The sequence below is a fragment of the Protobothrops mucrosquamatus genome, unplaced genomic scaffold, assembly GCF_001527695.2.
Source record: "Protobothrops mucrosquamatus isolate PMUCROS unplaced genomic scaffold, P.Mucros_1.0 scaffold_41, whole genome shotgun sequence".
Lineage (NCBI taxonomy): Eukaryota > Metazoa > Chordata > Lepidosauria > Squamata > Viperidae > Protobothrops > Protobothrops mucrosquamatus.
In genome coordinates, this window is record NW_015386117.1 from 151,649 (window position 1) to 166,088 (window position 14,440).

Below are 14,440 nucleotides of genomic sequence, written 5' to 3' on the forward strand. Positions count from 1 at the left end.
CCACTTCAAATTTGGTAAACACCAATAACTGAAACCAACCTGCTATTTTTAAATAACTGAAAATTTCGTACAAAGTTATGGCAAAACTGGAATGAGACTCTTACTCCATTGGTAGCACAAGGAGTTTGGCTTATGTAAAAAAAAATCCTTTAAACTTAAGATGGCAACAAAGTTTTCTGTTAATTATACATAATGTTACACACACAACAATTTATGCTAACACTTTAGATACTTTATGTTGCCTCCTCCATGGTTTCATCTTTCTAACATTTCTAGATATTCCTTTTTAACTACCAATTAATTAGTACACTGTGAAGGTTCTAGAAACTAGCAGAAGTATCTCTTTGAAAATTTGGAAGAGTTCTTGTCTGGTAAATCAAATACACAATTGAGGATGTGTCCACCTGTTTTAAAGCAGAGAGTTTAGGCGCATGCTGGATGTCACGAAGAGAAGAATTCTCTGCTGCAAGCTTCTCTGTGATCCTTTTATGTTCTGGGTGATGAGTGGTTAAAACTAGTGCTGGGTGGTTGCACAATTTCCTTAAATACTGCAATGCCTTTTAGAAACAAGCCACAAAACAAGAAATCAAATAAGCACAAGAATTTCAAGATACATTTACTTCCTACATGGCAGAACACAGTATGCAGCCGTTAAATGTGAAACTCTTTGTAAAAGAGCTGTGTGGTTTGCCAATTGCCAGTCACAGTTAATTTTAATCACTAACTAGTGTTCACACTGAGAAAGCAAAAGCTGTTGAAATTTTAAATGAGAGGGATTTTTTTAAAATCAGAGGTAGTAAATTATTGCCCATGGAATTACTTTCCATTCTGCATTTGAATTTGTTCTTAACTGGCCCAGAATCTTAAAAAATTCAGTAGCTCTTTTACCACTTTATCAAAAATATTTCTCAATCCCATATTATTCTTTTTATAAGGATACAAACTACTATATAGATGTGTTTACAGCTTTCATAAATAATGACAATAATTTTTGGATATTCTGTTGCTGAGCAATCTGGTAGGAAACCTTTGCTAAAACTCCTTTTCAAACAGGTTTATTCCTACATTTGGTTGATTCTGATTCTGCATTAATCTGAAGTTCTAAGGAATTTTACACTTACACATACACACATGCAAAACTCTCTTGTTTAAATACTGTATGTTTTTTTGAAGTATTCTATCAAAAGGCTTTTCTTTTTTTCCTTTCATAGGTGCTATGAAAGCTCATATTTCTAAACATATTTTATCTTTAAATCTTCAATTTTATATTCCTTTTAATGTTTGTCAAGCCTTTTTCATTAAATGTGGAGAATTTCAAGCTATTTTCATGAGATTGGTTCAATCTGCCATTCAGACTGAAACAACCTCATGAAAATAGCTCTCTTTATCTTGATAATCATCTTTTGAAATCCAGATCTGGATCTCTCTCCTCTGATCACAGACTCTGAAATCCCATGCTATGGAAGTGATAGCAAAATCAGTACCCATTGATACTGAAACTGAGAAGTTAGAGTAACTTATGATCACACCTCAAAGTTTTAGTTCAAATCTGTTACTGCCTTTTCTAAATTTTAGAAGGTGGAGAACTCAGTTACCTCTTTCATTTCCATTTCTTATGGAACCAGACTATCCCCAAGAGTCTAGAAGACTCATATTCAAGGGAAACCTCATCTCCATCCAGAAGGCATGATATGTTCCAGTTTCTGACCTAAATGTTAGTCCCCCTTAATGGTATTGGTGGCTCAAACAGAACCTGAAGGGAATACTTCACATTATCAATGGTGCTGAGACTAACATGTAATTTGAATTTAAGTGAGGGACAGTTGTGCAGTCAGTCTCACTCTCTCTTCCCAATTTCTATCTGTGTCCAGTGAAAAGATAGTCAAGACAACTGGAGATGGGATTTATGCACAGTTGATGCCAGGATGTCTTCTCGGCCTTGTCTTGCTCTTCACATTCTATGATGCTTCCGGACCATTGGATCTTTTAATGGTCTGACCTGCTCAATCTACTGGAGTGTGTGGTCTCATGCCTGGATAGGCAGCTCCCTGTCTTTACGAGGGTTTAAGATCCACCAGCTACCCTCTGGTTTAGCTAGCAATGTAAAATAGGGTTAAATTTAATTTATAGGGTTTAATTCAACTTGAGGAATTTCTAGCTTAAGAAGCCTTTCCATCTGCACTGTTGGGGCCAGGATGCAAGTTTGGCCCTCAGATAAGCTATGTTTATCTGTGCAGGGTCACTATGTAGAGAAAATGTGTCTGTGCTGAGAGGTGAAATTTCACTCATGCTGAAGATCAGGGTTTTGTGTCTAACTGGGGAGCAAAATAAACGGATGCATTTCTAACCTGAAATACATGTCCTGTAGCTTTAAGCTTTGGTTTTTCAGTCTCTTCAGTGACTGAAGCTGCTGAAACTGTTTCATCGACATCACATTTGGCACGAGACTTGGCAAAATCTTCATAAAGTTGTATCTATGAAAATAAACAAATATATTATTTACAGATACAGTAACTGGAGCCAGACTGGTGTAGTGATTAAAGGACTGCTGGTCTAAAAAAGCAGGAGACCAGGAGTTCTCATTCTCCCTCAAGCATCAGCTAAAGCACCCACTGCCTTTGGGCCAGCCAGTCTCTCTCAGCCCAGCCCACTTCACAGGGGGTCTCTTGGGTGAAAGGAAGGGGTAACAACATTATTGTACAAAATGAAGATCAAACTGGTGTTTTAATACTTGCAGCCATCTCTACTCCTTGAAATACTTGCATATTATGGGTTAACAATCTCTTTATGCTCTGCTTTCTTCTCTGCAAGGAATGTCAAATTATTTTTACTTTCCTACAACTGCCACTTTGAAACATCTGCTTTATCAGACCATTTTTTTATAAGGAAGATTTTTGGTTTGCATAAAAAAAAAGATGAACTGTCATTGGGGGATTCTTTTAAAAAACTAAAATGTATCCTCCCACTGTCCCAAAGATGCTTTTTTCATGAGGCAACTGGACTTCCTTGTTTTTCTTTGAAGATGTTTTGCTTCTCATCCAAGAAGCGAAACATCTTCAAAGAAAAACAAGGAAGTCCAGTTGCCTCATGAAAAAAGCATCTTTGGGACAACTATGACCTGGATGACTATGAATCTCCATAGACGTATCCTCCCATTAGCAAAATGTCAAATCCTAGTTTAGCAATCAAACATTATATCAACACGTATAGTGACTCTAATATGCTAAACCATTACTGCAAATGCTAGTATTGTATCCCACAGGTTATTTACATGTTGGGTTGATTGAAACCACACTTCAATCAAAATACTACTGTCTTTCCAAGGAAAAAGCCAATGCAGGGAATCACCGTTTCAATCTTCCAACAGTAGAGAAGCCACTTTTACAAAATGTATCACCTTCTCTGTTGGTACCTATCTCTATTTCACAATTCTCTCCATTTTCCCAATCAAACTCTTAAATGAGATATGGGGGCTACAAAAGAAGAGAGAAGGGATAAAAATCACAGCCTCCTCCAGTTATAAGAAAAATATACTGGATTCCATCTATTTTTCGAGGCAACTGTATCACTAAATAGGAGCGCAGTGGGCTAGCAGTTAAGACGCTGGTTTTGTGTTCCATGTGCCTTGGCATACAGTCATGTCAGCCACAAGACCACAAAACTGTCTTCAGACAACACTGGATCCTCCAAAAAGAAACGGAGATGAGCACCTCCCCCTAGAGTTGGACACGACTGGTCAGCAAAACTTTTACCTTTTTACATAAATAAATATAGCAGGTTTTTAGTTAAGAGGTAAATTCTACAATGGTTTCCAAGCACACTTTCAACAGTGTAATGAAAGATCCATTTAGAAAAAGCAAAGGATTTTAGAAAATCCCCAAGTGTTTCTTCTCTTTCTTGTTAATGTCAATGTGATTCAAACTAGGTAACTTGCCTGGAGGGGGCTGAGAATACAATAATAGTCTTGAATAATTTTTGGTGGAAGATCTTGTAACACATCCTCTTTCATCCTTCGTAATAAAAATGGCAGGACTTGTCTGTGTAATGCTTCCATTGCAAGGACACCTACAAAGGCCCATAAGAAAATTGTATTGAAACACTTAAGATTCTTCCACTAAATCGAGAGCAGAATTCATGATTTCCCTCAAAAGGAAAGGAATTTTATTAAGCGGAGTTTCTTACCTGCCTCCTGTTCTCGACTAGAGCTCCGAGCATCTCTACTTGCTAATATGGGCTTGCCGTAACGAGCTGCAAACTGGCGCTCGGTACCCAAAAATCCCGGCATAAGAAAATCAAATAGTGACCACAATTCTAAGACGTTGTTCTGAAAGAAAAAGATAAGATAAAAAAATGTAAAAAGTTTTTTTACTTGCAGTAAAAATTATAGTGAATTTATTGTAAAATAGAGAAATTCGTCATGACTGCTTAAACCAAGGGTCTTCAAACTTGGCAACTTTAAGACTTGTGGACTTCAACTCCCAGAATTCCTCAGCCAGCCCTGGCTAGCTGAGGAATTCTGAGAGTTGAAGTCCACAAGTCTTAAAGTTGCCAAGTTTGAAGACCCCTGGCCTACACAATCCCACAAAGAGTTTTCCAATTTATTTTGGCATGTTTTGCTTGGGCATGAAACATGCATGAAAAATCTAGTCCATGTAAATTCAAACTGTATAATCAAAGCATCCGAAGGGGCACTGCATCAGTAGAAGTAAGGCATCCCTCCATAACAATTTAAAGGCCACTACAATCTCTGGGAAAAATCGGCATGATTTTTCAAAGGTTTGCCTTGTTGCCTGTATGGGTAAGTGACTTTTTCCCCCACTGAGATGGCCAGTGACTGTTGGTGCACATACCTGCATGCCAAGTTGGGAAAAACTTCCCAAGCAGCTCTACCACCTCTTGAGGAGGGATATCTCATTCATGGTGACATGCAGTGTACAGCTTCACTTAGTAATCAACATCATGCCTAGAAGCTGGCAATCAAATATGTGGATATCCAGCATCTTCTGATGAGAGATGCTTACACTATGTGATTGTAATCTTGCTCCTTGACTGAACTAAACCCTTGACTGAACTAAACAAGTGGTTTTTAGAACCTGAAAAAAATCTATTTCTCCATTACAATGAGCCTATTTAGACATGGATTACCTGGATTGGTGTCCCAGAGAGTATTATTCTGTAATTGGCAGTCAACTGCTTTATAGCTTTTGATAGCTTCGTTTTTCCATTTTTGATGACATGTCCTTCATCAAGAATACAGTAGCTGAATTTAATATTTCTATGAAAGAAGATGCCATTAATTAGTTCCAGTTGTTTTAAAGCATATGAAACATCTAAAAATTTTTTTTTTTAAAAAAACTCTCACCTGAAAAAATCAATGTCATTTCTCACAACATCGTAAGAAGCTACAATTAGGTTGTGTCTTTTTACATGGTGCTGTAACCTGAAAGAGACAAAAGATGAATGAATTAGGCTTTTATACACAGCATAAAACCATACAATCTACAAAAAGATTTTAAAAATTTAAATAATTCCAAGAAAAGGAAATGGTTCAAACCATCCAAAATAACGTTTTTAAATACATCACTTACCTTGCCCTTTCAGTTGGAGGGCCAGTATAGTGCAAAGGATTCAAAAATTCTTTGGAACAAAATTTGCCCACTTCATCCACCCAATGACCTGTCAGGGTGGGCGGGCACACAACCAAGGATGGGAGTGGAATATTATCAGCCATCTTAGTTCTTGCATATTCTTGGGTCCTTTGGAGAACAGTAGAAGAATATTCATTCATTTATTTATTGTACTGGGGGGAAAAAAAACTTTTGGGAGAAATATTGAGCAGCAGTAACTATGTAGTCTACCTGAGATAGTGATCTCCTGCAAGAATACAGATGGACTGTAGGGTTTTTCCTAAGCCCATATCATCACACAGGATACCATGAAGTTTATATTTGTTGAGAAAAGCCAACCAGTTCACACCTTCCTGTAAGATATGACAAACATTCTAATAATGTGAGAGCTGAAAAATATATATTGGACTTCTTTTATTTACTGTTATATTTACATATGCCTTTCACTCTTAATAAAGGCCACTGAAGCAGTTTCCAAGTTATATAATTTTGACAATTTAAAAAGTGGCAACCGCAAAATGAATTGAGCAACAGAAAATTTCAAAAACACCAATGAAACTTGAACAACTTAGTTACCAATCTAAAGCATCCTTCTTTAAATTGATCATTTCATCTTACCTATCTCAAGTAGTTTTATAATAAAAGATCTAAAAAAAATCCTAGATGAGAGCTGTTTAACAAATGAAAACTTGTTTAGCAAATGAAAACTTACCTGTTGGTATTTTCTGAGTTCTGCTTTAATCGGTACTGGAATTTTATAGTTTTCTAGTTTATTCCCATCCAATAATTGTTCCAGGAAATGGCGTTCCTTGGCTTTTATTTTAATTAAATGTTCAGACATATTTGGTGGATCTGGAATACCAGCCTGAAAGAAAATATAAAAGTACAAGATCAAAACTGAACACTTTATTTGGCCAAGTGTGATTAGACACACAAGGAATTTGTCTCTGGTACGAAAGCACTCAGTGTATCTATTATGATCTATTTTCTGCTAAAAAGGCAAACTAAAATCATGCTGTTTTCAGAGTTTGTAAAATGCAGGTAGTCCTCCAATTTACATTAGTCAAATATTTAAGCAAATTTGTATAGTAATTTACTATTGGAATAGATTGCAATTTAGAATGAAAGAAGGGGTGTTCTGAAAGGCCAAGCAACGATGAAGAATTGGAAAAATGATAATTCTAAAGGAAAATAAAGGTTTATACAGAAAATATATTCTTTGGACTATGCAGAACTGTAGGAAAAGGAGAATTTTTAAAAATATTTTAATATCTATGCCTTGTTTATATCATGTGTATATTTAGTTTACTATTGAATTTACCTTTAAGAAGAAAAAAGCAGAGTCATCTACAACATAACAGTGTGAGGCCTGTAACAGCCACTAAAGTAGCAGAGCTTATCCATGAACACCAACTAGCAGTCAAAATGAAAACTCCTTAATCTCATAACACATGACCATCCTAGATCAAGCCAAATCCAAAAATGTTACTGAATTTTTGAAAGCTTGATAATCAATTAGCGATCAGTAACACATAGATATAAACCATATTTACATACCATTTAAAAGAGATAACAAAAAAGTAAGAAGGAAACAAAAAAAGATCAGAACACATCCTGTCCAGCAGCCAGATAATCAGGAATTAACATCAGACAAATAATCAAGGAGTACCCTAATCAGGGAATTATCAAGGAGAAAAACCACACTCCCATCAACGCTATCAGGACAAGCTACTGTAGAGCAGTGTTTCTCAACCTCGGCCACTTGAAGATGTGCGGACTTCAACTCCCAGAATTCCCCAGCCAGCAATGCTGGCTGGGGAATTCTGGGAGTTGAAGTCCATACATCTTCAAGTGGCCGAGGTTGAGAAACACTGCTCTACAGGAAGCAAGCCTCACACTTAGCACTAATGATATCACCTACCCCAGTACATCTGCAAGCAACAATTAAGTTCAGAGACCACCAAGGACTCCACAATTCAACCTGAGCTACAGATATTTTCTTCAACTGGATAAATATTAATGTGTAGTTCAAGTAAATCAGTTAGAATGGAAAGGACAATTTTCCCAAAGAAGGGCTCAAATGTAGTTTCCCATTCATCATTAAGATTAATTACCTATTACTGAAAAAAATTTCTTTATTAATTTTTTGATAGTAAACACTAAATGAGCTATTTGACATTAACTTTATATTATCCTTGGGTACAACCTTTCACAAAATGCATATATTTTTCACTTGCATGTGTCTTGCATATATTAGATATTAAAATTTCAATTTGACCCATTTAAAAATGTCCTCATATGAATACAATTATCAATTACTATTCATTACAAAATGCATTCTACGTCAACTATGTCGGGCATGAACAACCAGACTCACAATTGCAGAGTTCAAGCTAACTACTTGATTATGTTCTGCCTGTAATACAGGAATCTCTCCAGTTTGGTAGCTCACCCTTGGGAACAATTAGATAAGACTCTAAGGAATTCAGGGAAGGTCTGTTTTGCCCTTTTACAGTTGTGCAGTGATTCTAGACCTGGCCCATGCTTCATCTTTCCTTCTTCCCTGGTTGGATACTTCTGTACAACTATCCCTCACTCTTAACAATTTCCATAATATTTACATTAGTTGCTGAAAATCAGTAAAGAACTTCTATATATAGCCCTGGTGGTGCAGTAGTTAGAATGCAATACTGCAGGCTACTTCCGCTGACTGACAGCAGTTCGAGTTTCACCAGGCTCGGCCATCCATCCTTCCAAGGTCAGTAAAATGAGGACCCAGATTGTTGGGGGCAATATGCTGACTCTGTAAACAGCTTAGAGAGGGCTGTAAAGCACCGTGAAGTGATATATAAGTCGAAGTGCTATTGCTATATATGAACAGATTTTTAAAAAGCTGAAAAAATGAATGCTGTTCAATGAAAAGTGCAGGTCCCAACTAAATCTACATGATTACAGAAAAGAAGCCATAAAAGAAAACACAAATTAGTTATACCAGAATCTAAATGTTTTTTTAAAACTAGCATAGTTCTGCTGACTTCAGCTGGAATTGTACTTACATGTACTAAAAGCTCTAGCAATGACTTATTGAAAATACTAAAATGGTTATTACAGCACATTCTCATTTAATTTATATTTTATATATTCACTGTGATGAGACTTCTCTGTTTAATAAGTTTGCAGCATTGTTTTTTTTCCTTAGGTTGCTTGGTTTCCATAACTGTCATTCTGTCCCACCCTCAGCAGAATTTGAAGCAAATCACTCTTGAATTATAGCAGTCAGAAGACTATACAGATAGTCCTGGATTTACAGCCATTCAGTTAGCAGGCAAAGTTACAAAAGAACTGAAAAAAGTGATTAACCGCAGTCCTTGCAGTTACAACTGTGGTGCCATCCCCCTGGTTATGTGATCAAAACAGTTGCAGTCCTGGGTTCATGTGATTGCCATTTGCAACCTTCCCAGTTGGCTTCCGACAAGCAAAGTCAATGGGAAAAGCCGGATTTGCTTAACAATCATGTGAGTCACTTAACAGCTGCAGCAATTTGCTTAACCGTGGCAAAAAAGGGTTGTAAAATTGGGTGCAACTCATTTAATGCCTTGCTTAACAGTGGAAATTCTGGTCCCAACTGTGGTTGTAAGTCAAGGACTACCTGTAGCTTAAGCACCAATTCAGGGAACAAACAAGCAAACAAAGGCGGCATGTCTTGAGACACAACAGGAAAGGGTCTGACTTACCTCAAGTGGCATTAATCTAATCAGAGTTGCAAAGCATTGAGTAGCCATGAAACGGACACTGTCTGTCTGATCACTCATTCTGCCCAGAACAGGAACCACAAGCAGAACTATGTAGGGAATAATTCCAACATCTAATTGCTCCATTATAGCTGTATATTCATTGTTAAGGATTTCTTTCTAATTAGCAATAGAGGTCCTTTTACACCCAGAAATAATTCTAACATCCCCCCCCCCAAGCTTTTGCCCCTCTGGTTCCAGTTGACCAAGGAGAAGCATCTCCCTGCTGAGCTCTGCAGTTTATCTACTTAATCAAGATAAAAGGAGAACATTCCTTTCTTTTATTTACCTTGGATGTTATTACTTTCAAGCAGCCAATTTCAGAATTATGCTTTATTTAGACAAATCTAGCCTTCAGAGGACATCCCCACACAGACAGACTACAAAAGAATTAAGCAAGGATACCGCCGAGAGCTTCAATTGCACCTTCTTGCTTGGTACTATCATCTATCGCTCCCAGCCAAGGAAGAACCTTTTCTAGAAAAATATGAATGGTTTCCACGGTAGCTATTTTGCTCATTACACCCACACAACGAGCAGCCATGTGCCTCACTGCAGTGCTGGGGTGTTGAAGGCACATACAAAGGTAAGGCAAGTGCTGTACCAACTGAAGAAAGAAACCACGAGTCAGTCACAGGTACAGTAAAGGCTGCTGAAGATACTCTTTTACTCTATCAAAAGACAGCCCTTTTAATTCAATGTTAGTGTGAGTTATTCACGATACTGAATACATGATTTATCTACTTGCAATGGAACAAGGGACAAGGGAATGTCAAGGTGTATTTGAACAATCAGAAACACAGTTATCTAGAGCCTTATTTTTAAAGACATAGTCAAATCATTATTATGCCAGAAAGATAGCTTTTAAAATAGCTTCAAGAGTTATTGCCTTTTAAGATAAAACCACAACTCTTAGAACAGACCAATTTTTTTCAAAAAAGGTAGGGTCGATTTAAATATAAAAATCATAACAATAATATTTTTAATGGCAGGTGGCAGTTGTAATCATTATTCCAAATTTAAGAAAAGCAAAAACAAATATTACTAAACCTCAGTGAGAATGCTAACTATTTCTAAACAAAATTCAATACCAGAGAGTGAAGCCGAATATCCATAGAAGCTGCAGTTATTTCAAAAACTTGCAGAGAATTCACCAGTTCCTGAGCTGGTCCATCTCCTTTTTCCAAGAGTAACTTTCGATCTATTACAGGAAATAGTATTAGATTTTTTTTTCCAATTGAAATTTTAAATTAGCCAAGCCTTAAGAAACATACCTACCAAAGTTATTTATATCGATACTGTTCTTTAAGGACCCGACCATAGTATCCCAAAGATGCGGCAAGCCTACCGCCATTTCATCACCAAAATGCTTTGCTATAGTGGATAAAGCAAATTCGGCTCCTCTGCGCTGTACAATGTAGGGCTTCTGAGCCTAGAATTTAATAAGAGGATAATTTAAAAGCAAAGAAAGGCAAATAAAGTAGCATGTTGGTATCTAATGCAGTTACTCCAGGAAAAAAATAAGGTGCTTTTTCAGTTTCCATATATCAAATAGATAAAGAAAAATTAAAGTGGAAACTATACTACAATATACTGCTGATCCAAATAAAGGACCAACATGGAAGAGCACTAAGAGTCAGTGATCAATTCTCAACTTTAAAACAGACCTATAATGCACAACGTATCTTAATAGAAGATTAATATGGTATAATCAATATCAGGTTGATGGCTAAAATTTTGTTTTAATTCATGCATATGAGTAATTTAAAAATAACTAAAATGTTTCAAACTCAATGTGAAATTCAGTGAAATTTAGGGCTGTTTTATAATGTACGCTCAACAATGATGAGAAAAGGGATCAGTAAAATAACTAACATGATAATTGCTTCAAATCACAATGCTCTTTTTAAAAAAATACATTTAATTTCCAAGATTTCAAGTCGTCAAGCTGGGCATCACACCCACAGATGTTTCTTTGTGAACTGGGTAGCAGGATTAAAAAAGAATCAGAAAAGTATTTGCTAGCAACCATTTTCTTTCCTTCGATTCTTGCCTTGATCCTACATGTCTAAGAAACAAACATGTCTCATTTCCCCAGGAGCAAAGAAACAGTGAAAGGACTGGCAGGAGGAGGTCAGTCTAGGCATGCACAAAAGCTTCACTCATTTCCATTAAAAAAGAAAGAGGGAGTGGGAGGGAAGAGTGTTATGGCCAAGGAAAGAAAATAGGACAGTCTATTTTTAAAAAGCTGCAACATTTTTCTCTACTTAACCCCTTTTTGATTAGCTGCAGTTTAGCTGATGTTGATTTTTAGCAACTACATAGACTTCCTCCAGGATAATCCCCCCCCCAATCCTTCGGGACCCATCAATGCTATAATCAAGTCCCTGCTAATCGTTATCTTCTTCTCTTTCCTTCTACCTTTCCCAAAACTATGACACCTCAAGGGTGCTAAGTCTTCACATAGTGTATCTAAGATATGCTAATTTGAGCCTGGTCATTTGTACATTGTGAGAACCCTGGATTGATTTGTTTTGTGATCCATTTTTCTTCTTCTTGGTTATCCTTGGGATTTTCAGGAGACTTCTCTGACACCATAGTTCAAAAGCATTAACACTCTTTCTCAGTCTTTTACCTCCATAGAAAGCCACAGGGGTAACCACTGCCTCCACAGTTCTGATCTATGGACACGTCACAGAATCTGAAAACCTTTTCCAAGGCTTTCGTTGCTAATCCTAATCATATTTCTACCAAGTCTAGTTTACGGTGTATTTCTTGACTGCTAGTTCCTTTATTCCTAATAGCTGATCTTAAATGAAAAAGCTATCCACTTGAGTATCTTCACTGTCAGTTCTAAAGCTGATTGCTATACCTGTTGTCATTAGTTTATGTTTTTGGGTTTTTAAGATAGCTCAATTTTTCCTTCGCTTTCATTATTAGGTAATGAAAAATCAATGAAAATTATTGGTATTTTCAGTTAGTCCAACTAACTAGTGTTACCAGCATAGTGCAGGTCGCTAATGTTGCTTCCTCTAATTGTAAATCCACACTCATCATCTTTGAAACCAGCCTCCCTAATATATATTCAGCATATAGTGAAATCCCTTGTATTCAACCTCTGCCCTGCTCCCCAATGTACACCGTTTTCCCCCTCACCACCAGAGGAGCTTGGTGCATTTTTCTAACACAATTCAAGTTACCTATCTATTTATATTGGAGCACTGTCTAATGTTTGCAAAACTGAAAAATAAACTTTGTACCCACTTCATCAAGCTCTGTTGTTACATTTCCACTAGTGCTTGCAGGCAAATCTCCAATTTGGGCTTTGGTGGCCTTTGGTGTTGGACCCCGTCGGCTTGTGATAGCAAATGCAGCTTTTTGGTGCCTATATAGTGTAATTATACCTCTGTGCTTGGTGACTGTATGATGCATCCCATCTCTGTCAGAATTAGATCCTACAAAAAAGGTGGCAATTAAAAACACTGATAGAAGCAGCAGGGATGATCATAAACATGTTCTTTTGTCACAAATTGTAATGGAAAAGGAAATTAGAGAGAAAAACCAATCTCTAATATTAATTCTTTAAAAAACTGAACTTGAAATACAAAGGGATTATGATCACTAGAATATTTGGTTTGAAATTCAGAGCAGCATGCTGGCAAGATAACAAAGAAAACGTATGCAGGCCCAGAGTCACTTATTTTGTGAAATGGGCAGCTATATAAATTTGAAAAATAAATAAATAAATAGGACTGAATTATTCCGAGACAGACATAGAATTAAGAAACACTTAAGAAACTTGGCAAATTAGTATAGAACTGTAATTAAGAATGCTGCAATAAAAGTAGAGAAACTCAAATGCAAATTTTTACTTGTTAATGAAACTCACTGGATGACTTATTCTAGCTCAATCTAATCTTTTATGCAGGGATATGGCGGTAATTAAATAAACTAGGGAATATCTCTGGGTAAAATGTGGGAGGTATAAATAAGTACAGTAATGTATTATTTTTTCTTTCCTTGGCTTGTTTATTCCTCCCACTATTTTTATCATGGAGAGGAGTTAATAACTAAGTTGTAGTGATTAGAAAAAGGCCTCTAGTGCCTCAACATTTTAAAGATTTTAATTTCACAGGATGATGGATCTAGAAAATAATGATTATTCTTCTGAGAGTAAAAGTAAAAGAAAGCAGTTTCAAATTCAAATCCTATAATCAGTGGTGATTCACAAAACCAAAATCAATAGTATTCCAAAAAAAGTCAGTGAAGGTTTGAGAAACATGAAACATGTTTTAAAATGACACTTCTAAATGCTGAAAAAATACATTATATGAAATAGTATAATCATCATCTACCAATAATATGTTGAAAGGATACATAACTTAACCAAACGTGTAGAACGTCTGTGATATTTTAATCTTATCTTAGATTCACAGATTGTGTAAAGCAACAATGCGATCTTTCAGGTTTTGGCTCAGATAGCAAATTAATTTTAACTTATGCCACAAACCCCAGCTTAGCAAGATGTGGTGAACTGAAGCCTAAGCATACAAAAAATCTCCGTAAGCAATTATAAGGTGAGGTTCTTCTTCATAGCAGTTGGAACAAAATGGTGAGAATTCATCATGTTTTAAAATCATAAATTACTAAAAATGCTTTAGAAAGCATTAAATGCTACAATGTATTTAAGCTGACAACGTCATCTGAACATGTTTCAAGCTCTATAGCAATATTTCCCAACTTTGGACACTTGAAGAAGTGGGGACTTCAACCCCTAGAATTCCCCAGCCAGCAATTTTGGGAGTTGAAGTCCACATATCTTCAAGTGTCCAAGGTTGGGAAATTTATTTATTTATTATTAATTTGCCACCCATATTGCCATGGGCCTACTGTGGGAGGTTTACAACAGAAGAAGGTAAAATTATATAAAAAATGTAAATATAACAATAGCAAATCAATAAAACAATAAAAATAAATGAAAATACAGCAATATGAATTAAAATGTGTGGAGAACAGACAGGA

The 14,440-nt window shown here is 36.3% G+C and overlaps 1 protein-coding gene across 1 annotated transcript in view; it reads right to left on the minus strand.

Moving 5' to 3' along the window:
- BTAF1 (B-TFIID TATA-box binding protein associated factor 1) overlaps positions 1–14,440 on the minus strand; it is a 64,168-nt gene that overhangs the window by 6,274 nt on the left and 43,454 nt on the right. The window contains exons 21-34 of the mRNA XM_015810823.1: positions 12,683–12,873; positions 10,697–10,850; positions 10,510–10,619; positions 9,824–10,025; positions 9,362–9,510; positions 6,340–6,492; positions 5,859–5,980; positions 5,589–5,756; positions 5,363–5,440; positions 5,146–5,275; positions 4,183–4,324; positions 3,935–4,065; positions 2,349–2,474; positions 405–557 (exon numbers count right to left, since the gene is read on the minus strand). Of these exons, the coding sequence (XP_015666309.1) occupies positions 405–557; positions 2,349–2,474; positions 3,935–4,065; positions 4,183–4,324; positions 5,146–5,275; positions 5,363–5,440; positions 5,589–5,756; positions 5,859–5,980; positions 6,340–6,492; positions 9,362–9,510; positions 9,824–10,025; positions 10,510–10,619; positions 10,697–10,850; positions 12,683–12,873 (2,009 nt within the window). The remainder of the gene's footprint in view (positions 1–404; positions 558–2,348; positions 2,475–3,934; positions 4,066–4,182; positions 4,325–5,145; positions 5,276–5,362; positions 5,441–5,588; positions 5,757–5,858; positions 5,981–6,339; positions 6,493–9,361; positions 9,511–9,823; positions 10,026–10,509; positions 10,620–10,696; positions 10,851–12,682; positions 12,874–14,440) is intronic.